General features: G+C 36.6%; 1 protein-coding gene across 1 annotated transcript in view; it reads left to right on the top strand.

The window, feature by feature from the left end:
• Nucleotides 1-25,576, top strand: part of Znf385d (zinc finger protein 385D) — a 282,504-nt gene extending 256,928 nt beyond the window's left edge. Inside the window, exons 5-8 of the mRNA XM_027923176.2 lie at nt 11,669-11,902; nt 21,974-22,152; nt 23,233-23,334; nt 25,287-25,576. Coding sequence (XP_027778977.1) covers nt 11,669-11,902; nt 21,974-22,152; nt 23,233-23,334; nt 25,287-25,520 — 749 coding nt within the window. The 3' untranslated portion in view covers nt 25,521-25,576. The remainder of the gene's footprint in view (nt 1-11,668; nt 11,903-21,973; nt 22,153-23,232; nt 23,335-25,286) is intronic.
• The last annotated feature ends 2,100 nt before the right edge of the window (nt 25,577-27,676 follow it).

Raw genomic sequence — 27,676 nt, 5'->3', positions numbered from 1 at the left:
CAATTTTGGTACATCACATTATATTTTTACACAATTGAGTCCTAAGCAGCAATGTTCTCTTGGTAACCTTCTGAGAATAAAAGACGTCACTCAACCAGACCATACAACTCAATTCCACCAGCTGAGCTGCCCAATTCTTGGTCACTTTTCTCTCCCCCGCACCAATGAACCAAGAAATTTTCTAATTTGCTTCCTACAGAAATGCCCTCAATGAAGGGTGACTCATGAGAGCAAAGTGGAATTGCAAACAGAAACATGCATACGTACATGTGTTATTTTATTTGCTTATATTGTTATTTTATTTTTGATGAAGCAGGGAAAAAAAATTGAGCAAACAAGGAATTAACGAAGGAACTTGAGCTCTGGCCACTGGTTCATCAACTTCTTGTAGTGTAGTCCAGGGGCATAAAGCACAGAGTCTCTAGACCCATGTCTTCTATCCATTCCTTCACCTCATTTCTCTGGAAAGTGCAGGTAGGGACCACAAGGATTGTCCTCAATAAAACGATGCAGAGCTGTCCGAGAGGTAAGGCCTTCAAGCTAAAAATAACCTAACAAGGTTGTCACCTTGTCTGCCTGCCATGGTCTTAAGTCATGTCCTTAAATACCCGAGGACCTGTTTCTTCTCACCCAGTTTGCCTTCTGGCTCTGAATTTTTCTCTCCAGCCCTGAGAATTGGCTGCCGTAGCCTGGCTGTGATCTTGGAGCTTGGCAGCAGCCTTCCCAATACCAGGCTTGGATGTGGTCTCTGCCTCGCACCCTCCCTGATCGCTCAGACTTTTGACTTTTTGATTGCACACATCAAGTCCTGGATGCAGGCGTTCTTGGCTGGCTTCCTCCCTAGGCGAGAGAAGCCTGCAGTGAGGACATGAACACAGCTAGTCACATGTCCGTGGTAAGGCTTTACCAGTGCTAGAGGAAAATCTCCAAATGAAACCAGGATGCACAAAAAGAAAACCATGGGTCCCAAGAAAATGTATCTGTTTTGAAAAAGTGATTTCTAAAAGCAGTTTACCCAATCAAGGAGCTGCCTCTTGATTTTTAATTTTCCCAGCTGGGTTTTTGTTAAAAGTATTGAGAATTAAAAAACCGATATACACACATGTATCCTAAATAAAATAGTGACCTTTCCTAAAGCTCAAGAGTTGGATTTTAAATATTATTCTTACCTAAATTAATGGTGAAATTTTAGAACTTCTATTCTTTTTTTTTTTTTATTATTGACTCGTTGAGTCCACATTTTTTTAATATTTATTTTTTAGGTTTAATGGACACAATATCTTTATTTTACATTTATGTGGTGCTGAGGATCAAACCCAGTGCCTCATGCATGCTAGTCAAGCGCTCTACCACTGAGCCACAACCCCATCCCCTAGAACTTCTATTCTTATTGCTGATAGGGTGTTCTGATTTGACTTGTGAAACAAAATCCCAGCACATGAAATGAAATAGAAATGTCAGCATCCTTTGACAGGTCAGGTCATATGGGACCAGATTTCTGTTCTTTGGTGGCTATAAAAATATTTAGCATTCCATAGGATCATAATGACGAGTACTGACAGTTTAACAGATAACACAAATATCCTTTGAAATTAATTCTCATATGGTATATCCTTATTTAACCCAGCTTTGCCTTAAAAATCAATTATAGTGTTGAAATTAAATAATGTTTGATATATCTACCTAATAAGCCCTTTTATTCTAAATATACACTCAAAATAAGTAATTGGATTTGAAACAAAAAAAAAGGAAAAAAAAGGGGGGGGAAGGTATCTTATTGAGGCCTAAGGATAATCAAGATAGTTTTTCTAAACAGTTCTTCATTAAAAAACAAAGATTGATTTTTTAAAACAACATTTCATTTAATGTTTTGGTAAAATGGTGATATTGTTACAATTAACGTATTCTCAAAAGCAAAATGAAGAATACATAGTTTGGGGGAGATTTTTGCAGGCGGCAGTCTGTCGTAGTTTAGAATTTCTGGAACTTTGTGATAGCTTATGGAAATAATAGGCAAGATAATTTTATACCTGTTATTTCATGAAAAAGTGTATGGTTTCTGTAGATAATAAGATGATTATTAGAAACATGACAGTTGGCTTTGCTGGGAAAGAGGGCCTTTGATTCCATAATTTTATGATGTTCCAAGTAGCCACCTTTCATTAAATACTGAGTAGAATTTTAATTTCTCTGTTGCATTTCAATTTGCACATCTTCTCTAATTTTTATGTGTCCCCTGACCCCCCAAAATCAGGTTGGCTAAACTAATATTAACACTGTATGGAAACAACTGCTTTGAAAATAGAAATTCTATCAATGAGTTGTGTTACATGATAACCTCATCTTTCTCCTCTCCCTCAGAGGGAAAATAATTTTAATGTCCTATTTTGATTAAAATGACTGGTAGTTTGAGTCTTTGAACAACACAGCTAACAACTAAAAAGAAATTGGTCAGTAGTTCTTGAAATTTTTGTTTTGTGATTTTTGTAAAGGTTCTTTCTTTTTGTATGTTTTCTTCATTTTTGTAAGCCATTTCCTATAAATTCCAATGGAATTTTCTCCTTCAATGCTCCTTTCCTACTCCCCTGAAACCAAAGGGGGGGGGGACTTTAATCTAAATGTCTGTGAAATGAATGGATGGTAAGTTCTCATCAGTGACATCATGGTATCTTTCGGGTGATTAAAATGTTTTCTGCATAGTTAATCCATGAAACATAATATTGTGAAAAACACTAAGTAATTCTTGCACATACAATAAAATGCCTGAGACCAGATGGGATAATGCTCTAAATTATATCCCTTCTAAATATTTTATCATTGTGCCCTTCATTATGAGAGCTTGTTTTCTTATCTTAAAGGCAGCTCTATTGTACCAAAAAAAAAAAAAATTGAAAAGCTGACAATTATTACTTCACTTTTATATGGACTGCCTAACAGGATTCTAGACCAAGGATTTGTATCCTAAATGACTTAGCGTGACTGCCTCCACGTTTTAAATTCTCCACACATTCTAAATTCACTAGGCAGAAGCCAAGATCACACTCTCTTTGAGTTCAATTTCAATTAGCAAAAACTTTCAACTTTCATGATTTATCATGTCATAATTCCTAATAGTTAGATATTATAGAAGTTATGGACACAAGGCAAACCCTCATTTGTAGCCTAAAGCACATGGCCCGAAGAAAAACATTTATTGCTCCCTATATTAAATAGATAGCTACCAAAGACAGTGGCTGTATAACTACTTTGACTTTTTGCCAGATTTCCCATCAAGATTTTCAACACAGAGGTCTTCTCGTTAATGAAATGGGAACTGTTATTGCAACATGCAGCACTTTTTATTTTTCATTTTTCTCTGAAAGTTCTTAGAACAGGGGAACTACCATTCATAGAATTTTGTTTTCTTCTGCCTTACTGAGGGGAAAAAATAAAAATCTCTATGAGAAGCCTGAAAAGGCAGCTTTCTAATCTAGTGACAACCAAGCAATTTAAAATAGCTTTGAAATACATTGATTTTTCTTTCTGTCTTCCTTTTCCTTCTGTAATATTTGCCAGGACCATCCCAAGTTCTAACCAAACACGTAAGTTTTGGTACTTACCCACTATATATACAAAGGCCAGATCCACTCAGTTAATCCACCTTTCCTTCTGATTAACTTACTTTGGATTAATTTTTCTTTGGAGAGAACAAATTATGTTTTATACTAAACCTCTGTGAACAGAATAAAAATGAATTCTTTTCAGAAACAGATAGACTCTAAGTCAGGGAGAGAAGACCCTGTTCTCAAGAAAATCAACCCTGGTTTAACTGCTAAATGGAAACTCTCTTGCATTCCCAAAATTATTTTTTTCCTTCAACAAAGATCTGAATGTGTCTCCACCTTCTTCTCATTTATCACATATATCTCAAAAATCGAATCTCACCATAGAAATGTTGATGGTTTGCTAAGGATTTTTATTTTGGAAGGGAATTGGGACTATTGCCTGGAGAAAATAACACTGCCTGTTTATACTTGGCAAAATCCCAGTTCAAACTAGAGAGGTCCTTTTCAAGGTCAAGGACATTTTTAAAATGTAAGGATGTAAGGTTTGTGGGCCTGGGGAAAACCCAGGATTCAATCCTGAGTGCCACAAAAAAAAAAAAAAAAAAAAAAATGGAAGGAAAGAAAGAAAAGAAAAGTAAGCTTTGTAGATGTTGAGTGAATGTTAACTTGGTTGACCAACTATTGGATCCTGCTTAACTCCCCAGCAGGGGATCTGGACTTCTCTGCTTCTCCCTCTGTGTGGTTTCATACTGATTTCCCTTTTGCTTCTTGTTAGATTGTTATTTGCTATCCCTCAGTGAAGCCTTCTTTGATCTGGTCATGATCCTCATCTCCTTGTTAGGGCTTCTATAGAGTTGGGAAAACCTATTCTCTCGTCTGCTTATCATAAAATGTAAGTGACAGGAATAGCCTAAAGTTTGGATAAATTATCCTATGGAATGAAAGCTACTTAGGATAATTCGTAGGGTAATTTATCATAGGATAATTTATAATACTTCCTTAACATATCACATGATCATCCTAGAAGATGACCAATCCCTATGAAAATAATTAGGTACTGGCCTTAGACAGAAATCCACAAGTTGAACCTTTCTTTTCCTTTTTTTTTTTTTTTTTTTTTTTTAAGAAGGCTCTATCTCAAATACTTTTGCATGAGAATTGTTTATATTCTGATCTGCGTGTGATATCCATGGCACAGTGAGTTCAACTGATATCCAAAATCTCTCTGTATGCATCTACTCTTGAAGTAATTGCCTCAGAAGTTGACGTTTGATTGTTTTAGCAATTTGTTTTTTTAAAAAAACTCTTTCTTTTCTGCAATTTCTAATATAGACAAGATTTGGGCAGTGCAGTTTAAATGATGAGATGGCAGAGAGAATTGTTCACCTGATTCCTTAGAACATGGAGAGTTTCGTATAAGTTACAACAGGGCAGAAATCGTGAATTAAAAGTTCACAGGATCACTTTTTGCATCTTACTTCCATGTCATTGACCATTAGAGGTGCAAATAAATTGGGATTTGGAGTACAACTCGTTTTTCTAATATTTTCTTATAACACCTCTTTCACATCCTCCTCAAAGAGAGTGAACCCATTTGTTTCCTCCACTTTTACTAGAGTGCTGTCACACTTTTGTATATAAGATATATTATACTGATTTCTCTACCCCCAGTGATTATCACAGTGTCTGACATTAGGGAGGGGTTAAGTCAGACACACTCAAGAAGTTTCCAGGGCTAGGACACGAGTACAAATGGGGACAGTATGCCACATATCTAAATGTTTATCAGGTGTCACCAAGCATCCCCATTACCTGTTCTTCAGGAACCATATGACATGGAGACTTAAGAATCTCCTTGCCTGACTCGATTGAGCCCTACCAAGCTATAAAACACATCTGCAGAAACTCTGCACAAAGCCAGGAGCTCTGATTGGTGACTGACCTCACCCAAATTAGGTGGCCCACAAGTGGAAGGCCATGTCTGGTTCCTGTCCAGCCTCCTTTTGTGGACTCAAGATTACCAGGCAGTTTGAAACATATCCTATAGTTAATACCATCCTAGCAGAGTAAATGGTGGCGGCAATGACTCTGTCCCTTTTATATTACATTTTGATGACTGGGATGCTTTTGCCAGATTTATATACAAGCACCCACTCTTTCTCTCTCTGACTTCCAGAAATAAGTTGTAATTTTCTCTGACCACTCAGCACACACACTCACACACACACCCTTGTTGTTAACTCTTGATATCTATGCCTTGGCTTTCAGGGTACCCAATTCAACCCTTAACTTTCCCTTTTCATAATTTCCATTGTTTGCTCTACTGCTTACCAAGCCAAGCCAGTTCAAAAGTTTTTGTTTTTGTTTTATAAGGCCAAAAGTACAAAAATAAAGAGATTTTGTTTCAGTGACTAGTGCTCCATGGTTCCCTGATAAGTACAAAGCCCAATGCCAAGGTCCATTCCTTCCCAGGTCTAACTGTGACACCATGTTTGATGTATGTTGGCTAAATTGAATAAAATCAATAGGAAAGAAACTTCCAGTAATAATTTCCAAAGGCTTGTGATTTTCTTCTTTTTATACTTCAGAGTGTCAGCATATTTAAGAGGAAGCAGCTGTTGTACTCACTTGCTAGCAAGTATGAGTGAGACTTAAATTCACACAGGAAAGAAGAAAATAAATCGTGTGTAATTCTGAGTCTTCCATCTATAGGAAAACATAATGAGTGTCTTTGGGTCATAACATTCATCCCTGTTTCCTAAGAGGAAACTGAAATAACTCAGCTATGGTTTTCCCACTTGGGTTATGAAGTCTGTAACTAGAAGAATAATTTTTCTTTCCTTCTCTCTCTCTTTTTTTTTCTTACCCAGACCGTGTAACTTGGCTGCTCTACTTTATTATCCAGAATTCAAGTTGTTGATATTTTTTTGAATCCTTCCTTATGCTTTCTGGATTTTTTTTTAAAAAGTATTTACAGTGTTTTTATACAAAATGAGGGTCACAAATGGGCCCCTCTGAATACTGACATGCTACCTTTCATTCTCAACTAAAGCCCCATTCCACAAAGTATTAGCAATCTGTTTTGATGCCAAAGCCAAATAGTGGCAGTTGCAATAATGATTCTTTGCTACAGGGCACTGGCAGAAAAACGGCACAGAAATACAAGCCCAGACCATCCAACCCTTTTTCTTCCCATTGAATCTCACCCATTATTTCCAACTCTCTGTCACATACATTGTTCCCAGAATCCTTGGTTGAATACTGCAAAGAAATCTAAATCAGCCTTTGGGAAACACTGAGAAAAGTGAATCATTATACTACTTTATCATTTTCTGGGCTGGGGAGAAGACTGTGATTTATTCTTACCATTCTGCACAAGAGGTTATTTGAAAACTAAAGATTTTCCTTTTCTCCTCTTTCTAAAGGGATTTAAGTACTTGAGCATAAATGCATGATTGGACACACTTGATTGACTCTAGTTTAGGTCATGTTTAGTTTGTTGTTTTTTTTTAAGTTTAGTATTTAAAATGTTACCTTTCAGTTGGGCACAGTGTGCATGCCTGTAATACCAGCAGCTCAGGAGGCTGAGGCAGGAGGATCATGAGTTCAAAATCAGCCTCAGCAAAAGCGAGGTGCTAAGCAAACTCAGTGAGAGCCTGTCTCTAAATAAAATACAAAATAGGGCTGGGGATGTGACTTAGTGGTTGAGTGCCTCTGAGTTTAATCCCCAGTACCAAAAAAAAAAAAAAGATGTTGCCTTTCAGCTTGCAATAATAAATGACAACTAGCTAAAAGTATTATAATCAAAATCTAAACTTTAGCAATACAAAAGAAATGAACAGCATGTGCAGGTGAGCCAGACAGTTCAAGTCACTGTTGCCTGCTGCCAGTCTGGCATTGGGATGTTCCCAAATTTCTACACACCTCCATTTCTTTGCTCAACGGGGAAAAAACATGATTTGCGTATTTTCATTTTTATGAGCATTGAATAAATTAATAACTATAAAGCCTTTAAAAGTGCTTTCACAAAGATTATTGTTCTTTCATTCATTCATTGGTTTCTTTCAATAAATATTTACTGAGTGCCTCATTGATGTAAAGTGTGAGTGTGAGGATGTGGTCCTGAGGAAAAAAAGATGAAGGACTGTTTATAATTATCATTACTGAATCACTTTGAAATGTCTCCTGTGAACTGTGTCACTGCTAACTTAGGTACATGGTCTGTGTGGCCTTATTGCCTGTGACTTGGCAAAGATCTTAGCATGAAATAACTGCTTAATAAATGTTGCTAGAATGTACGTAAGTCCGTTAGTGTAGGATAACAAGCTCTAGATTTGGAATTGGACTATGTCCGATCACTCCTACTTTCTACCTTAGGGTATAGTATTACCTTGAAAAACTTAGTGAAAAATCAAGAAAGCCGTACTATAAAACTGCCAAGTTCCCTTCTGGCTATGATTCTGTAAAGTCATTGAGAAGATATTTTATTTGTTTGACTAGTTTTACTTCTATTTTTCTTAAGTTTAATAAACTTTAATTTTATAATAGTCTTAGTTTTATTTTTTTTAAAAAAGTGCAAGAATATGAGAGTTCCCACACACCCTGTACCTCATTTCCTTCATAGTTAACATTTCTCATTACTGCAGTATATTCATAACAACTAAGGAACCAATACTGATATTATTATTAACTAAAGCTCTCATACTTTACTATGATTTTTTTTTTTTTAAGAAAAAGGTACTGGGAATTGAAAACAAGGTCACTTTACCACTGAGTGATAACCTTTGTCCTTTTTATTTTTTTGAAACGAGTTCTCACTAACTTGCTGAAGGTCTTATTCACTTGCTGAGACTGGACTTGAACTTGTCCTGCCTCAGTCTCCCAAAATGCTTGGATTATACGTTTAGAAGGATCCCATTACTAAAAGATCCCATTACCACACCCAACACCCATCTTCACATTTCTTAAGTTTTTGCCAAATGTCCTTTTCTCTTTTTTACCCCAAGATCCAATTCCATTTTACATTTAGTAGTCCTGTCTTCTTAGCCCCCCTATGTAGTGACAGTTTCTTAAACTCCTTGTTTTGATGAGTTTGATATCTTTGAGGAACATTGGTCAGGAATGTGGTAGAGTATATTGCAATTTTGGTTCATTTTTTATTTTCCTCATAGCTACACGGGGGTTATAGATTTGGGGGAGGAGGAACACAGAGGTAATTCTCATCACATTATATGTTGTTAACATGATCATCCATTCAAGACTATTTTAATGAGTACATATCATTAGTGTATATGTATTTGGTAATTTGGTTCCCATGTTAAGGAAAATCCGTTTGCTATATTATTATTTTGTATGCAAAGTATAGAGTAGGTGATTCTCTTTGAATAATGTATAATCTTAAACTATATTTACCTTAATTTCTTTTAAAAGTCCCCTTTATTACAGATATAACAAAGGTGATTGAAAAATCAATGTCTTGTTATAAATTATTAACAATCCTACCTTTATGGAATCAATGTCTATATATTAAATTTAAAATGAAAAATGTGATTTTTGTGTTTCTTTTTCAAAGGCACTGCAAGCTTAGAAAATAATATATCTGTGCTTAGCTACGTGGTCAAAAGTGTGCCACAAAATAGAAATATGGGAAATGAAGCATTTTGCTGTTAATTCCCCTAAGCCTGTCTCAAGCAAGGAACTTGCCAAAGCAATGTTAATACTTCACTAAGCCCTAACCATAGAGAATCTACTGCTTCTAATCTTATAGTGTCTTTTAAATGTGCCTTATCCTCTGGGGTCAGCGGAAATACTGATGCAGCTGTCACAGGGATTGGAGGATGCGCGGCTTTGTTTTTTCTGTACTTTTTTTTTTTAACACATTTTACCGTAAATAAGAAAGTTGCCTTCAGATGAATAGGATCTATTTTATGTGCCATTTCAGATTGAGACATTAAATAAATATGTCAGTTTAGACAAAAAGTTATTTAGAAGGATCCCATTACTAAAGAAATTTTTAGCATCTTTAATTTAAATGAAATAAATACCCACCACATCCCACTCTTTCTTCAGTATGTAACCAGACTTTAAATATAATAGCTACATTTATGTTCAGTCAGAACATTTATTATCAGAGTATTTTTTACCCCCGCCCCAAACCCTGATTTCCTTATTCCATGAAACAGTATTCCCTGACTTAATATATTCTACTTGTGTGACCTTGGAAATCATCCTTAATTTCTAGAATTTTCTGATTTTCATAGCTTTATGTGAAGGTTAAATGAAATTATTTTCTAGGTATATAAAAATTTTTTTAAATATATAGAGCACTTAGCAAATTGGTCACTAGTGAGTTATTCAAAGACACATACACAAATGCTTTCAAACCATAATTTCTGATTTATTGGAGGGCAATAAATAGCTATAGGAGCATGTTAGCATTGTGTTTTATACCATCTCTAGGTTGTCAAAGATATGTTCAGGTTGTTCTCTGATATTTTAATCATGTGACCTTAGCAGGAAAATAAAAACTAATCAGAAAGTGGATCTCTCAACATTCAAGGGAATGGAAGTGTTCTAACAGCAAAAACTGATGTTAGAGTAATTTTATTATTTTTTTATCCATGGTGCACCGATTTGCAGTGTGACATATTTTAAAACAGAACTTATGAATATTATCCATTATACTGGGAAACAATCTTAGCTGTTAAATAAGTGATTAAAAGTGTGTGAAGTGTCAGGCTAGGGAAACAAGATCCAGATGAATATTACTATAGAAGAATCCTTAACAAGGGCTGATTTTTCATCGCATTGGATAGTGTTTCTGATGCCATTTTAGGAAAGTAGCAATAAACAACATCAGCTCTTATTCCCACCTCTACACATGGATCCAGTGGATGTCCAAGTTAAAAGGCATGTTGAATGGCACTCAGCTCGTGATGATTGAGCTAATAAAAAGTAAATACTTGGGTAGGCAACAAACCATTACCTGCAGACCATTGTCCCTTGTACACACTGCCCGATCATGAACTTTTCAGTATGGTATTAAAGAGTGACCATAGAAGCATGTGAAATGATATATGGAATGGCAGCTCTGAAAGCAGCTGTAGCCACAGAGGCCGCCTGGGAATATAGAATGAAGAAGGTATAAGAATAGATAGAATATGAGTATAGTACTCACTTGCAGATCATTCCTGGACATGGCAAGCATTGCTAATATCATGGTGATTGGCATATTTGGGAAGAGAGCTATGTATACCCCAGTGAAGTTAGGACGAGGTAATTTTGCTTTGAAGGTTGATCTCTCCAGATTTAGTATCAGACATTGGAGCCAAAAGGGTTCTTGGGTTACAGTGCATCCACACGTTCATGATCATCACACTCTTAAAATGATGTGACTAATGCATGCTGTGACTAGTCTGTGAATTCCTCATCAAGAGTGGCTACTGATGTTTGAATATTTGTGTCACAAACTTCTGCCCACAGAAGTCTGATACAGAGCATGCATTTAGTAAACACGATGGAATAGAATTTCTCTTATTTTGGTATCAATGTTATTGTACTCTGTGTTGAATTATTAACTCTTTGTAAACAGAGCAATGGCTTTTCTGAACTGATAATCTAGACAAAGCAATTATGACATCAGGGTTCCATATTTATTTTTCCTAAAAACCAAGGAAATACAGAAGGGAAATAGTCAAGTAGTAAGGAAAAAAATAGAAAAATATTTATAAAAGCATTTACTCTCTATTTTATTTCTTAAAAAAGTCATATATGTATAAATGCATGTATACAAAGTACAATAGTATAAATATTATATTCAGATAATATGGCAAGAGAAATTTGTGGGCTTTTTTTTAAAATCCCATAGAGTATTTTTAAAAATTGTGTGAATATTTTTAAATCTCTGTTATTTTGTAGACTCATCTGAATGTTTTATTTCAATATACGAAATTAAGTGTGGTCATCAATGCAGATTTCCTCATGAGATGATTGATACATAGTTGACAAGCAGCAATTGCTAGCTGCTATTGTGGTTATTAGCAGAATATAATATTAGTGATATGTTTCCAAATAGGGAAAGATGATACTACTCTCACCCCCTTCGTATGGTATTTTGAATGCAGACAGTACTGCAGGGACACCAGCAATATCAACGTCGACAAGTGTGGAAATCCGCAAAAGCAGTGTTATGACACCTGAGATCACCTCTAAAGTGGAGAAGAGCCCCACGACAGCCACTGGCAACAGCTCGTGTCCTACTACGGAGACTGAGGAAGAAAAGGCAAAACGGCTTCTTTACTGTTCGCTATGCAAGGTCGCTGTCAACTCCGCCTCACAGCTGGAGGCGCACAACAGTGGTGAGATGCAGCCATTTCTTTTCTGTCTCAACAGCTCTGCAATTATCTTCCTCTGAATAGATTAGATCTTTTGCAGCAGGGGACAAAGGGGTGGCAGAAAACTGGCAATTATTACATGGTATTCATTAACCATTAAAAAATAAAAATGGCAAGCAAAATGTCATTTGTATAGGTGCAAAGGAGGGTTTATAGGGCTTGCAGGCCCGTGTGGGGTATGTGAGTGTGTGTGAGTGTGTGTGTGTGTGTGTTTTATTAAACATAAGGAGATAAAACGTAATTCTAAAATATGTTCTGCATTTATATGATTACTTATGCACTTGCATGCATTTGCTTCTAAAATGAAATTTTCTAAAACCATACCTATACTATGATTGCAAAATGTGGTTCTACAATTCCGTTTACTTTTGGCTAAAACCCCTCTATTAATGATTTTTATGGCAAATCGTGCTATTTGGGTTACATCTATGTGATTTTGACAATTAAACTTAAGAAAACATTTATTATGTGCAGCCTCTGAGATATGATCTTTACTCTTCCCACAACTGAAACATATTATTCTTTCCATTTGAGGTTCAGAGAAGGAAAAGCATGTGGCCAATTAAGTGACAGGACTATGATTCAAACCCAAGTCCCTCTTCCTTGAATATAACACTTTAAAGCAGAAAAGGAAAATACTGGAACACTGACAAGTTACGACAAAAATGCTCTCTGGATCTATTTTGGTTCCATCCAGCTGCTGTGTGTGTGTGTGTGTGTGTGTGTGTGTGTAATGTATATATCCCCTTCTCTCTCTCTCTTTCTGTGTATGTGTGTACACACAAATATCAGCTTTTCTCTAAAAACTGGGTTGATTGCCAAGATCAACGTTTCTCTGAAAGACTGGGTGCATTGCCAGGATTCTGTCAGCAACTATAAAAGAAGTAGAATCATTTGTGAATCATGCCCTGAGTTAATATTGCAGCTGTATGTTGAGTCACTGACCAAACTATTGTGCTGCAGGGTCATATTCAAGTATTGACTTCAGGACTCTAAGGAGTAATTGCAGATGGAGAACAATGACTCCAGCACACATCCTCCTTCTGCATACATTAACTGCAGTCAGGGAAAGTTCATGAGTTCAGGAGCCGAAAAACACAGGAAAGCATCTGGCCCCAAGTCAGAATCTACTGCATGTAGATTTGCCATGTGTTTACTCATGCAAATCCTTTCCCCCCTCCCCCTTGGATGCTGGAAAGTTCATTTGTTGCTCAGAAATTCTTGATCATTCCACAGAGTGACAGAAAAACGCATTCAGTTTGAGGGGGGAATCAATTTTGACAGGTAAACCATGCATGCCCTTTGAGGTTGGAGTTTGCTGATAAGAATTTCAGAGTCTTTCTTGAATTCTTATCGGAAACATCTCATGAAGAAGCAGAAGAGTTACTTATTTGATTATATCACACCAGGTCAACATTTTTCATATTCCAGTTCTATGGTCCTTCTGTCTGCCTTGAGTGTCAACAAAATTACCCACGAAGCGTTTAAAGTATATCTTCCTGGGCAATACACCTGGGGATTCTGATGACTTATACCCAAGGCTTGGGAAGCTGTAGTTTTGGGGAAAAGAAAAAGGAAATACTTCCACTGAAGTTTGCAGACAGAGCTGAGAGTGACCCAAACAATCTCCTCTGACAGTTGGAGAAGGTGAACATAGTTGTCACCCCTTACCTGAGTCCCTGTAGAGGACAGTTCCCAACAAAATGTCAGCCTGATCTAAAGACTTCAGCCACTTCCCTACTTCATTCAGGTTGCTTCTTGGCATTTCTCATCCTTATCTTTCCCTTTCTGAGTCTTTTTTCTTTTTTGAAAGACCCAGACCCGAATCCTAATGCTCATTGCAGACCTTGTCCTAGACTTGGACTAGTGAGTGGTGTCAGGACTAGAGGTGGCATAGGAAGAAGAAAAAGACTCAAGTCAGTGGTCTCTGACCTCTTTGCTCCACTATGTATGATCCCCCAGCTCTGCTCTGTCATCCATAACTGCAGGTCTGCTGAGAGGCCCCACATGTCTGGACTTCCTCTGGCTGTAACTATATATAAATTCAGTCCTGTGTCCAAACAACAGCCACTTGTACTTGGGTTGCTCTGCATCTTTCCCTTGGGTCTGCTATAGGGGAACCTATGATGCAAGTGTGAAGAATAGAGGCTAATGCCTAATGCCCTGCCAGGATAGATTGAACATAGGATTGCTGTAGTGTGCTCTCGTTTGGATTCCCACAGAAGCAGATTCTGAGACAAGGTTTTGGGGACAGATAGTTTTTAGGGAGGTGAAGGATACAAGTTGGGGGAGTGGGGAAAAGAAAGAGGGAAGAGAAGACAGCCAATGCAGGACACATCATTTAGCTAGTGACCAACTTGGGCAGCTGGAGCTCACCAGCCAACACCATTAACTTCTCAGTTCACACTCTGCTTCACGGCTTAAACACAGCTATTTCAATTGTTCAGAGAGAATGACAGGATCAAATTAATTGTTTCTTCATATTTATAATCATTGTGTTATCATTGTTTGTTTAAAATCTGTTTGCATTTTAAAAGGACATAGGAGGGGTCAAATGTATGAACTGTGCCCTTAGTAAATTCAGCCTTTGAAACTGTTAATGAACTTACCTGATGAAACCAAAACTTACAACTGAATTTGTGTGTATCTAGGGCTAATGTGAGGTTTATTTGTAAGATAAGTAAGAGCAATGCGGTGATTTATTATATACTGAATCTTAACAGTAACCCCATCAATTGCTTAAAATATAGACTAACAGTATTTTTCAGGTGTAATACTTCATCACTGACATTCTAGAGTTTCTGGCTTGTGGTACCAGTAGAAACAGGCTGTCTTGTTCCTTTAGTCCATTTAGTTATGGTTTTCTGGATTCTTTTTAAATGTAACCTCTCACTGTCTGCTCTCAGCGAAGATCACAACCACTGCCCCATCTTAGGACTCCCTTGCCCCCTATCCCTCCAAAATCACTTTAAAGACTTCTCAGATTTTTTCTAGAGTCATGAAATTAGAAAAAAAAATATATGTTTAAAATTAGGTTTGAAGATCAATCCTAGTCAGAAGCAGCCAGGTTTCAGGTAGGGCAGTGTTTCTCATGCATCCAACAAATAATTCTCTTTCTTTGCTCCCTGTTGGAAGTACATTACACACAAACATACAACAGTTTCCCTACATTTAAGTGTGGAAATGTGCATCTCTGGGCTGCCAATGACCTTTCAAAATGTTTTACTTTTAATCTTGGAAAATCTAATCCTGAGCAACTGATTACAGGTAGTGTACCAGGGGTACAGTTTTATTCAAATACTGCCTGTGGTATGGTTCAACAGAATGAAGTAGAAGTGATTTAGCTTACTTTTACCCTCAGGTATACACATCACCTTACTTGAACCTGGGCAAGGAAATTGTCTTCTGTGGGCTCTTTCTAGCTCTTTCTTCTCCCTGTCTTCAATGGAGTTCCAAGCCATGTGGCACCTCTTAAGGATCTAATATTACAGCACAATGCGGAGCGTGACCACTGCTGCGTCCCACATACTTAGGGGTCAAGTGTGTCTTTCTGTTTGCTTTTTCTTTTTATTCCTCATTATGGCGGAACCATTTGAAGTTGCAGTTATTTGATTTGTATTCCATAGATAGCATAGGCACACAGGACTGGAACAGAAGCATTCCTGCTTTGATATTTTAAGAATATATGGGAAGAGAATATGCAGTTTAAAAGCCAGAGCTCTTCTGAGCTTCCCAGCAGGACTCACAGGACAGTCTACAAATGCTAAAACCACCTTGAAGAGGACCTAGTCTCTTTAGGAGAGCTGGAACCCCCTTGCAACTTGTGTGTTATAATCCAAGTTATTACAAAAGATGTGGTTTCTCTTTTCCCTTAAAGAAATTTCCCCCAAATATCCTATTTGTTTAGCTAATTTTTATGGTTTTCTCTGTGTAATGGGGAAAAGAGTTTGACATGTTTTATAGTTAAAGCTTATTACTAATTTGGGCAGATTTTTCTGGTAATTACTTGAAGCACTAACACTTAATAGTTTTCACTCAGCTCATTCCAGTCTTGCTATCCCTTGACAGAGCTTATTCTATCCCTCACTAAGTTTTAATGTACAGAAAATATCACTATCAGAGGACAGACTCTACTAAATTTAAAAATGCTTGGAGATTTCTAAACTTTTACCTTGACAAAGCAATGGTGTTATGAAGGAGAAAGAAAAGAATTTAGTAGGGTACATGGAGTGCCCTAAGTTATCTTTAGAACAGTAAATGCATTTAATATAACACTCAATAGAGCAGATCATTTCCTTTTCTATAACTGAGGACATTGAGGTACAAAGAAATTGAAGATCCCCCACAGTTAATGGAGGCAAATTCTGACATGTGCAGTTCAAAAACCAGAGCTCATAATTCCTTTTACAAATGAAAAAATAATAATAATTTCAGTGTTTATTTTATTAATCTGTACTAAGATACTACTAAGAATAATTTCAGTGTTTATTTATTAATCTGTAGTAAGATCTAATACTCAAACTAATTTTCACTGATTATCTAACATATGTTAGGCACACCCTGGTCTCTTTCCCTTCTTGGCCATGGGGTAAGAGGTCTTGTCTATCAAGAACTCCCACCTTGATTCTGTGCCTCACTGAAGGGTCCAGAGAACAAGGACAACCAGTCATGGACTGAAATTTCCAAAATTATGAGCCCCAAAATATCTTTTCTAAGTTGCTTATCTCCAGTATTTCATCATGCTGATGGAAAGCTGGCTAACACATACCTCCTTTTTTCTTTCTGCCTCTACATGGTATATTTGAATACTAGAGCTGAACTACCTTGTATGGTAATCATTAGCCTCAGGAAGCATTCAAATTTAAATTAATTTCAAGTTCAGTTTATCAGTTGCAGTGGCCTGATTTCAAATGTCAAAGGGCCACACATGGCTAATTATTCATTATCTGGAAAAATACAGGAAATCTTCATCATCACAGAACTTTCCATTAGACCATACACTAAAGCTACCGTTTAGAAATATGGAGATTGTGATAGTGAATTACCTGGTGAACGCTCAGGGTTTGTGACTTCAGACCTGTATCGATATACATTTTCTGACTGTGAAGGTTTACATGACTATTCTTAGTAAAAGAAGTAACAAGTGCAAATCAGTAGAATGTCCTACCTCTGTGATTTTCCTGGCCCATGCCTCACATGAAGTCATTGATATTTAGAACTCTTGAAAATCTATACCCACAAATGGGTACCTATTGTGGGCATGCAGCTTGAAATTGAAATCTGGGCAGGCTAATGTCTTCTACTCTGTGCTCTTTGAATTTTTTTTTATCAAGAGCATCTGTTAAATTTCATTTAAAAAGTATAAAATAAATAAAACTAGTTTACACAAAAAGTAAACAAAAAACGTCTGCTTTTGCAAATAACTGTCATATCTCAGTTTCAATGTGGAAGTGTGACTGATTTGTCTGTCGATTTGAGTGCAAATTATGTGAAAACGTTTTTTTTTTGTTTGTTTTTTTTTTTGCTAGGCTCTCTTGTGGAGTGGATATTAAAGCCGTATGGCATCTGTTGCACTCTTAAGGGCTGTGTTTTTAAGGAGATGAGGTGGACACACAGGAAGATGGATCCAAGTCTCCTGGTGCTCCTATAGTCAGAATTTGAAGGCACTCTGGATAAGAGAGACTTCCTAGTGCTTGATACTTCTCCTCACCTGCTATATTTCAAGGGTTACTGCTGTTTGGATGCCATGGTTTCACATTCATCTCCTCAGCAGACCCAGCCATGTGCTTTGTCCACTGCATCCCATGGCCTACAAAGCTCTTCCCTGACTCTCATTGGTCAGAAGGTCCCCATCCCAACTTCATAGCTTTCCCTCTAAGGCTTTTTCTGATGCCCAAAACACAGTTCTCCTTACTCTGTTCTGACTTTTCCTTTTCCTTGTCTCTACTCTCACCTCTGCATATTAGAGCTTCAGTATATTACTGATAAATCAGCAAATTACTTTCAAACAGGGAACTAACAGAAATAACATGATTTTCTAATCACTTGGGGCATTACTTAGTCATCTGATATCATGGATGTCCATCTAGGTGCTTAATGTTTGTGGATATGCTGATAAAGTAGCCAAAGTATTTTTTCTTTTCTGTAAGACAGAATTCAGATGCAATTAACATGGAAATTACATATACATAGGGGATCAGGGTAATAAAAAGTTAATTTCATATTTAAAGGTGCCAAGAAGAGCACATGGAGGCTTATGGTGTTAATTATTCAAATATAGGTTCAAGAGAGTTGGTTTATGATGCTATTCTCCTAAATAGCATAAACAAACACATAAAAAAACAAAACACCTTTGCACTTTCCTGCTTGTGTGGATATTGATCACTTTCCTGCTCACTCATCTATAAACTGAATCATTTAACATGTCATTGAGAAGGTAACTAAATTATTGTTGGCAGTTGCATGGGTTAGTTAAGGATCCGGTCAAATGCTATTAAATATAACTGCATTCATGGGCATTCTGGAGAACTAAACTTTAAGGTACTGAAAGGTGTTTAATAGAGGGGCAAATTTTATAGGTGATACCAAGATAGATTTTCCTATAAAATAAATCTCTCTGAAAATAACATTGTGATGTTTAGAAAGTTTGTATCAAGAGCCTTAAAAATAGTCATGTTCTTCATCCCTAAGGTCCAACTTATGAAATCTAACCCAAGGAAAGATCAGATGTGTGATGAAAGATTTAACAAGTATCATGCTGGTTACAGCTTAATTACACAGGAGAAAAGCAAATAACACAAAGATCTAATCTTAGATAAATGGTTAAACATATCCGTTGCAAATTCTATGTTAATATTAACAATCATGTATTTCTAAAGGCATATATAATTCCATAGGTATATTTATACAGTGCCACTTTGCCTAAGTTATCCAAACTTTATTAGTGTTTTGATATACCTCTTGTTGGTAGAATTACGTTTCTTGTTTTCTTTTTGTTAAATTTTTCTCTGTTTTCCTAATGACATACTAAATCATTTCTGATGACAGATTTATTTATTAATTAAAAATCATTTGTCAGTGTTCCTTCTTCCCAACCTTTTCTTTATACCAATACCTAATTGAAGGGCCAGCTATAAAAACTGTCATAAGATGATGGGCATGAAGGGTAAGCCAAGCCCCTTCCTCTGATGTGACTTTGATTTGTACAAATGTGAGATCAGTGTCTTGTCCAGCTAAGCAAAAAGTGAAATAAATGTGGGATTTCCCGAAGCCTTATGACTTGCCGAATTTAAACCCTAGTCCAAATATAGTTTCTCTTTTCAGAAATCACGAAGCTTCAAATGAAGGTTACGGTCAGTGTCAGCCTTTTAAAAGTAATAAGAGGAAAGCAGTCCACTTGGCTTCTTGCAGATTCTCTCCTCAGAGGAGGAATGAGTCAAGTGCAGACACAGACTGGCAAGTGGCCACAAAGGAGGGCACCAACTTTGCAAGATGTTTACAGTGTGCTAAAGCCAGAGGTGCTGCCACTGGCTATTACAGAGCCAGGGCTTTTCCAAGCATCACAATTCAAGGAGCTCTGCCGAGCATTGCAAGGGGGAAAAAAAAGTGGTGGTGGGGGAGTCTGAAAGACCCAAATTAAAATCCAGTTTTAAAGATTGTATGTACATTTAAAATTGAAAATTAAAGGTGCTGAAAAAAGATTTGTATGTAACTGCATCCAGAGAGCTTGGAAGTTCTTAGTAGATTCCTAAGGACTTAGCTAGGATTCTGCTTTCCAATTACAAGAAACTTCAAGTAAGGCTTGCTTTGTGTTCATATATAAGAAATTTCACCTATCTGAATCTCTTTGCTGTCTCTAATATGGGAAGACTAATAGCACTTAACTCATAAGGCACCTGTGAGCAAGGAAAAAAATTAACACAGCATCTGAAATGTATTAAAGATTCTATAAATATGAATTAAAACAATTAATATATTCATACTATTAATGCACATTTTATGTCTCAAAAAATAAGTCTTTTAAAATTCAGTACACTTTTACTGAATTTTAGCTGTATTTGGAAGAAATACACCTACCCTTACAGCCTATACGAGCTTTAAGATCTTACAAAGCAATCTAATAGCTCATTAATTACAGCGGACAATCTGTTTTTAAGTGCATGAGGTTGAAGCACCTTAAAGTTCAACTCTGTCTAATGATGAACGGTAGTTCCTCCACCTTCCATCTTGCAGTGTGTGTGTGTGTGTGTGTGTGTGTGCGCGCGCACGTGCGCACAAGCACCCCTTATCCACCAAAGACCAGTTCCGAATCAAATGATATGAACCCAAACTGAACCAGGAGTTCCTCGAGAAAGTCAAGATCTGAATTTTTTTTTAGTTAATCTTGACCCTATGAATGCTTCTCATTTTGACTGAACAATCTGCATGAGGAGAAAATTTGTTTATGAATTCATCAGTTGGCATAAAGAAGTTTGGATTGCCATCTGCATATTTGCATATTTGTTTCTTGCTCTCTAGGACTTATTTTTTATTTTGGCCCTGCTCTCACTTGTTCCATCTTCAGACACACTGGGAAGCAATTGTGCTTACTGAATCACGAGGGAGATAACCCAAACAAACCTCAGTGAGGTACCACCACCCCCTGACAGAGCAATCTTGTGGTTCCAGGCTCCTGTTCCTCTAGTCTTGGATGATGTTGACTTCTTTTCCTTTCCTGGATGTGTTGTGATTTGAACATTTTAATAACCATGCATAAGAGCATAGATATTCCAAGAGAGCAACCTAAGTTATATGAATGAACGTTTTATATTGAATTGGTAAAGATATAATCAGATGTATATACTTTATATTGGCCTAAATGAAGTTATGATTATTTTGAATGAGGGAAACATGGCTTTAAAGTTTCTTCATGCATTTGCTTCCAATTTACCATGATACAATCTGCACTTACCTAGAGTATCTCTAATATGGCTTCCTTGTTAATATTAAATGATTTTACAAAGCTGGCACATGGCTTAGAAGTTGAGCTTTTTGTATGTTTGTAAAACTGACCAGTATCCTAATAAATACAAATAGAAATGAAACAATAATTTAAAATGTTTAAAAATCAGAATAGCCGAAAGAATATACAAATGATTGTAAAGGAAAATATCATTGGAAAAACAAATCACCCAGTGGGAAAAATAAAGAACACTTAGTTCAAAAAAGAAAGAAAAGGAAAAAGAAATTTTGAACAACTTTTTAAAGGAAAGCTGCCATCCCAAACTGACTATGTAAGTACAGTGATCTCAAAAAATAATGTTCATAGTTGATAAGCACAGCTATATTAATTATGTTATACAACCGAAGGATGTTGCTGGTTTAATAAAAAGAAGTGCTTGTTTGTAGTGTGTCTGCATAATCTGAGCCTACCCTTCATCTTCTTGGTCACTTGTACACATCTGAAATTACATAGCCAATCAGTGAGGGCTTTACCATCCTAATACGGCTTTTTGTCAGAGTCATTAAGATCTTTTTTCTATTGCTCTTCCTCTTTGAACCTAAAATATATAGCGAAGAAAGCTTGTTTGTATTCTGTTTGGAAAGTGGATATTTAATTAGTGCCACCTCTGTAAACATACTATGTTTAAAGTGATTACATTTGTTACACATCACCTCCAACTCTACCTTTAGCAACCAAATCACTCTTCCTCATCAGCTATCATTTATGTCTTATTAGCATTAAGAGGAAATGAAACTGAGTCACACCCATTTAATTTTGCCTCAGGGCTTTCAGGTTTATTTTTTATATGGAGAATGCTTGTTTCTTATATGGAACATTTAAAATGATTAATATTATACCATAAGTTGTATAAAATATAACTTAATATTAATTTTCTATATGCATGACATGAACATATTTCAGCCATAATCCCTGGAAGAAACTGCATTTAAGCAAGTCCTGTGATTTTGTTTTTATATTGTTTGTTGAAATACATGCTCGCTAAGGCTTTGTCCCTCTCTTTTTATTCCTTTTCTCCTAAACATTCCTGGCAGGTACTAAGCACAAAACCATGCTAGAAGCCCGAAATGGAAGTGGGACTATCAAAGCCTTTCCTCGGGCAGGAGTGAAAGGCAAAGGACCTGTCAATAAGGGAAACACGGGACTCCAGAACAAAACGTTTCACTGTGAAATCTGTGATGTGCATGTCAACTCAGAAACACAACTTAAACAGGTAGGCAGCAACATGTTCAAGGAATGAAATCAAACAGGGGACACTTATTAACAACATGTGCATTCTGCTTTCCTGCCTTCTCATTTCTGTCTCTGTGCCATCCATCCATCCATCCATCCATCCATCCATCCATCCATCCATCCACCCACCCATCCACCCACGTATCTTCTATTCATGCTCCTTAGTTATTTATGCTCATTTCTAGTTGCTGGAGGGAATGCTAAAATGCAGTGGCTTCTAGGAGCTTTTGGAAATTGTTGGCAGTGGGTTTGTACTATTCCTGCATGTGAACAGTGGGAGGAGAAGGGATAGAAGGTCTTTACCAGGTTTCCCACACAAAAGTGTAGATTTTTGTTAAAGGTCAATTTGCAAAATTCCATTTTTACTTCTTTAGATCTTTGCATGCTGTCACTAATTTTATACTGTGCCATTATTTTATTGTATGTTCTTTGCTACATGGTATTGTGCTATATTTCCAAATCTTGCCGCCACCTGCTAAAGGGATGTCTAATCAGGTTGCATTCATTTGTACTTTGAACAGCCTTTTAAAGAGATCAGTTGTTCATTTCCAACTGAAGGCCAAACCCTCGTGTTCTGTTGTTTTATACGTATATATGAGCTATTTTGCTGATTTTATGCACCCTAGTTATTTATCTTCAGAATTTAAGGGGTTGACATTTGGCTATACAAATATGAGGATAAATATTGGTATGGAAATAAATTTATGCTTGCCTGGGCATCTTTGTTTATTTGCACATAAAATGTCTTCAGACATTTCCTTTCTTTTGTAAATACTTTAAAAGGGGGGGGGGCGGGGGAGATGTGTGCAGTGATAAGGCAAAAAAGCTGGGAAAAACATAAGACCCTTCTATTTGTTAAAAATATACTAAAATGGATAGCACAAAAATGTATTTCCTCAAGGTATCAAAATCCAAGGGCAAAAGTGCATACTCTTTTATTTTTGTCTTTATAAAACTTTCATGAAATAATTATTATCTTTTTTCCAGGTTAAAACAATATTTGCAAATATTTTGGGGGGATGAATTTGTAAAAGCTGTAATTTTTAATTGTCTTTAATAGCACATTAGCAGTAGAAGGCACAAAGACAGAGCTGCTGGGAAGCCCCCCAAACCGAAATACAGTCCTTACAACAAACTACAAAAGACAGCACATCCGCTGGGGGTGAGTATCATTTCTGCCTCCCAAAAGATAGCATGATGTGTATTTTAATGTCCCACATTCTGCTGAATATATGTATACATTATTTTTGGAAGGTGGATGAGTTACTAATTAGACTAATTGTTTTTATATTCCAACTTCTGCTCCACCAATGGACTTATTGGTCTCATGATTTGTTTCAGGATTTTGCCACCTTTAGCTACAGCTCAGTATTCTATCTATTTGTGTTGGGCTCAGGTTTATCTTAGAGCACAGGGAAGGGATCAACGCCAGGTTGTTTTGAGTCCAGCGAATAGTCCTATGACATGTCATCCTGGTGTTAGTGAAAACTTTTAGGAAAGAAGGTTAGTGCAAAACAAATTATTAAATTGTCTTTTTAACATGTTCAAGAGAGAAAGCCTTGGTATTGATGGTCTCAATAATTTTCCATTTTTAAAACACAATCTCAAGGGTATACCTTAATTTTATTATTCATCCAAGGACACTGTAAAAGGTCTGGGGAAATGTATCCTGAGAAATTCCCTCTCCCTATTACTCCAGGAATAGTTTTTTTTTAGATTAGAAAACATAGTAGGGTAATGTCCTGACTGGGATTGTTTGGTAGGACTTTAAGGGCAATCTGTGAAATCCTCTGACATTGTAGGCTATAATAGGCTACCCCAGGATAGATTGACCTAAAGAATTTAGTAGGATTGCTCATTTTATACGAATGAAGTCACTTTACTTTTTTGTGCAGAAACATTTCTTGCTGCCTTAGGAGACTGAATTCTGTGCAGAGTTGATACTTCAGCACTGCTAGTCACAACCTTCAGTGCCATCTCCAGCCAGCACAGATGGCAGCTTTGACAGGCGACAGAATGATACTTACACAGAGCAGTCAAAATCGTGTTACAATTAGAATCGAAACCCTCCTTTTCAAAATTAATTTTATTTATTTTAATTAGGTATACATGACAGCAGAATGCACTTTGATTTATTGTACACAATTGCAGCACACCTTTACATTTCTCTGGTTGTACACGGTGTAGTGTCACACCATATGTGCAGTCATATATGTACCTAGGGTAATGTTGTCCATCTCATTCCACCATATTTCCTGTCCCCAAGCACCCTCCCTCCCCTCCCTCCCTTTCCTCCACCTTAACCAAGACTGTTACTGTTTCCATAAGTGGGAACATTCCATCCAGTGAGAACAGGTATCTTAGAACTGGTATCTTTCTCACATTTCGTTACATGTCACTGGATTAACTGACTTTGTAGAAGAAGATTGAGAGAATGTGGTGACCATTTTCACACACCCAGCAAAGAAGACAAGGGGCAGGGAGGGGGAGTCAAAATTTGGGGAAGATAGTTCACTTCTTTATTGAAGGTAAATGTTTGTTATTTTTATTTCCCTTGAATAGTCCCTCATCCAACAGGAACCACATTCCGTATGCTACCTGGTTTACATGCACACTGGAAGAGTCTAGTAGCACTGGGAGCAACAATGATCCTCTTTAAAAATGTCTATTCCTTGAAACTTTATGTGTGTGAAAAGAATGACCTAAAATGTTCCTTTTTTTTTTCTCAAGATGAATACGTTCCCCTGAATATTTTCTGACCAGAATAAAATAAGGTTCCTGAATACTTTTCTGGGTGACTCTTAAACATCCTTGGCTGGCTGTTTTCAGCCATCTCTAGTCTCCTCCTAAGGGAAAGTATTCTACACTTTCCATTTCTTTTATTGTCAATTTACAAATGCAAGTTCATCTGTGTAGTTGTTCAGTACTGTGTTTTTTGTTTTTTTTTTTTAATTTTTTAATTTGTTTTAATTAGTTACACATGACAGTACAATGATCTTGACATATCTTACATTTGAATCAGATGGGATGTGTTTTTAAAGCTGCCTACCATTTTTGGATTCTAAGAACAGACTCCCAAAGTTTTGTTCTTGTCCTATTCTCTCTTCCTTGCAGGTGAAATTAGTATTTTCAAAAGAACCTTCAAAGCCATTGGCTCCCAGAATTCTACCCAATCCCCTGGCAGCTGCAGCAGCTGCTGCAGCTGTGGCAGTGAATTCTCCCTTCAGTCTCCGAACTACTCCAGCAGCCACGCTGTTTCAGACCTCTGCACTCCCTCCAGCACTCCTGCGGCCAGCGCCAGGACCCATTCGGACCACCCACACTCCTGTGCTGTTTGCTCCCTACTGAATTCCAAACAGGAGTCATTGTACTGCAATAATTTTTCAAAAAACAAAAACAAAAAAAAAAAAAGAAAAAAAAAGTAAAACAAAAGAGAACTATGCAGTGTTTATTTATAGTTTAAAGTATATCTGAAGAGCCAGGACTTTTGATAGTGAAATGAAAAGATTATTAAAAAAAAAAAAAAAAAACAGGGTGGGAGGGGTTTGGGGGGAGGGAGGGTGTGGTATCTTCTCCAAATTAAAGCATTCCTCTTGAACATTGATTGTTTTAGAAGTGATCTCCAGCATTGACTTGTAGTGGTATCTAGAACTTCTGAAGCCTCTGTGACTGTGCTTTTGGGCACCCATTTCCCCTGCATTGTCTTCTCTGCTTTACGAAACAACTATACATTGTCTAAGGGCATTAACTGGTTCCAATGTATATATAATAATTTACTCTGTAGATTAAAATAATATGAAAAAAAAAAGAAAAAAAAACCCATAAAAAACAAAAGCAACACTGTGAATAGTAGTACCCCGTGCTGGTCCTCTTGCTATGACAGCAGTTACTGGGTATTTATCCCAACAAAAGTAGATACAGTAGATGTCTTGTAAAACAATAGTGCTGTGTCTCAATCTATGCCATTAGGTTCTAAAGAATCGCAAAAGGTAGAACGAACAACTATTTCATACCAGTAAGCAGTAAAACAATAAACACCAGATGGTGTCAAAGGGGCCTCTCTGGTTAGCATTTTCCCCCACACCTCTCCAGCGTGGAGTTAGAACAGGGCTATGCTTAGAGGTGGGAAAGGCATTCATAATGATAAATTTTTTACCAAACACTAATTCCCCACCCTGAAGAGGTATTGCTGGAAACAGGGAAGCATGTGTAATGAGTCTTTGTCTGAACACAGATAAACCCATGTATCATGGGTGTTTAGAAAGAAATCAGTACAACCATTCGGTTTCAAGGACAAGGAGCAATCTCAACCTCAGATAATAATGCTAAGTCTTTCATGTTAGTGCATAATCTAATAAAAAACAGAGAATATTGCATCTCTGCAATATCCCCTTTATATCATACCAGTAGGGTTGTCTCAAAGATTTCTCTCTTCTTTAAGTATTGATGGTAGAATTAAGCATTAGCTAATGTTATGGGTTTATTATTGTTTTTTAGATTTCCTACTGAGATGATATAAACTATTAATATATATTTAAATGTTAGTAACAACAATAAAAATGAGTCTGACTTAATTGCACAATGATGACGTGATGTTAAAAAATACTGGTAAGTTCCACTAGACCATCATTTCTCCAGTGGAGTTGTGAAATTCTGATAGCCTTTGAGATTCACCATAAAGCTGAAAGAAGTTGATGTTTTACCTTTAAAACAAGATTTATCAGGGGTATATATATAAATATATGTATATTGTATATATGTTAGAAAGATTAAGAGAATAACTTATAAAAAGAAAATCTATATAAAATAATTCTATAACCATTCAGTGTTACATGTTATCATTAAATTGGTAACAAATGGCATAAAATAGCTGTGCCTTTAATTTGTGATAAAGGCTATTTGCTTTTTCCCATAGAAAGCTGACATATACCTATCAGTATGGTGGGATTTGATGCAGCCAATCTGTTGCATTGAGAAGAACAATGGCACTCAATCTTAGAGCAAGGACAAAACATGTACAAATCAATCCTATGTGATTTAGAGAAAAAAAAATTATTTTTGGAAAGGTTTTGTAAAGACTATTTAAAAATATAGGGAAGGGCTGGGTGTGGCCTTCTTAAAACTGCTCTTATCTAAACTAGTAACCTTTAGAGAGAGGTATAAAGAATCAACATGAAACCATTGGAAAGATAGGTATTTATCATTTGTCATTTTATATTTAAAAACATTCATTAGTGTGCTTGGTGCTCAACATTAAACATGGTCTTTGGAGTACATCTCCATTATCTAGCTATAGAAATTTGTCATCTAAGTGTGTCTTTAAAGCTGTTGTTATATATTATTTTGTTAAACAACCAAATGAAACAAAAAAAAAAAAAAAAGGAAGGAAGGACAGGGAATAAGAAAATGTACTCCATCAGTCTTCTGGTAAAGAGAATTTCAAGCCATGCCTCTCTGGTTAAACATTGGATAGCGTTAAATTTGTTTTTGCAAGTATCTGGTGA

Source organism: Marmota flaviventris, chromosome 1 (assembly GCF_047511675.1).
Source record: "Marmota flaviventris isolate mMarFla1 chromosome 1, mMarFla1.hap1, whole genome shotgun sequence".
Lineage (NCBI taxonomy): Eukaryota > Metazoa > Chordata > Mammalia > Rodentia > Sciuridae > Marmota > Marmota flaviventris.
This window is presented reverse-complemented; position numbering and strand designations above follow the sequence as displayed.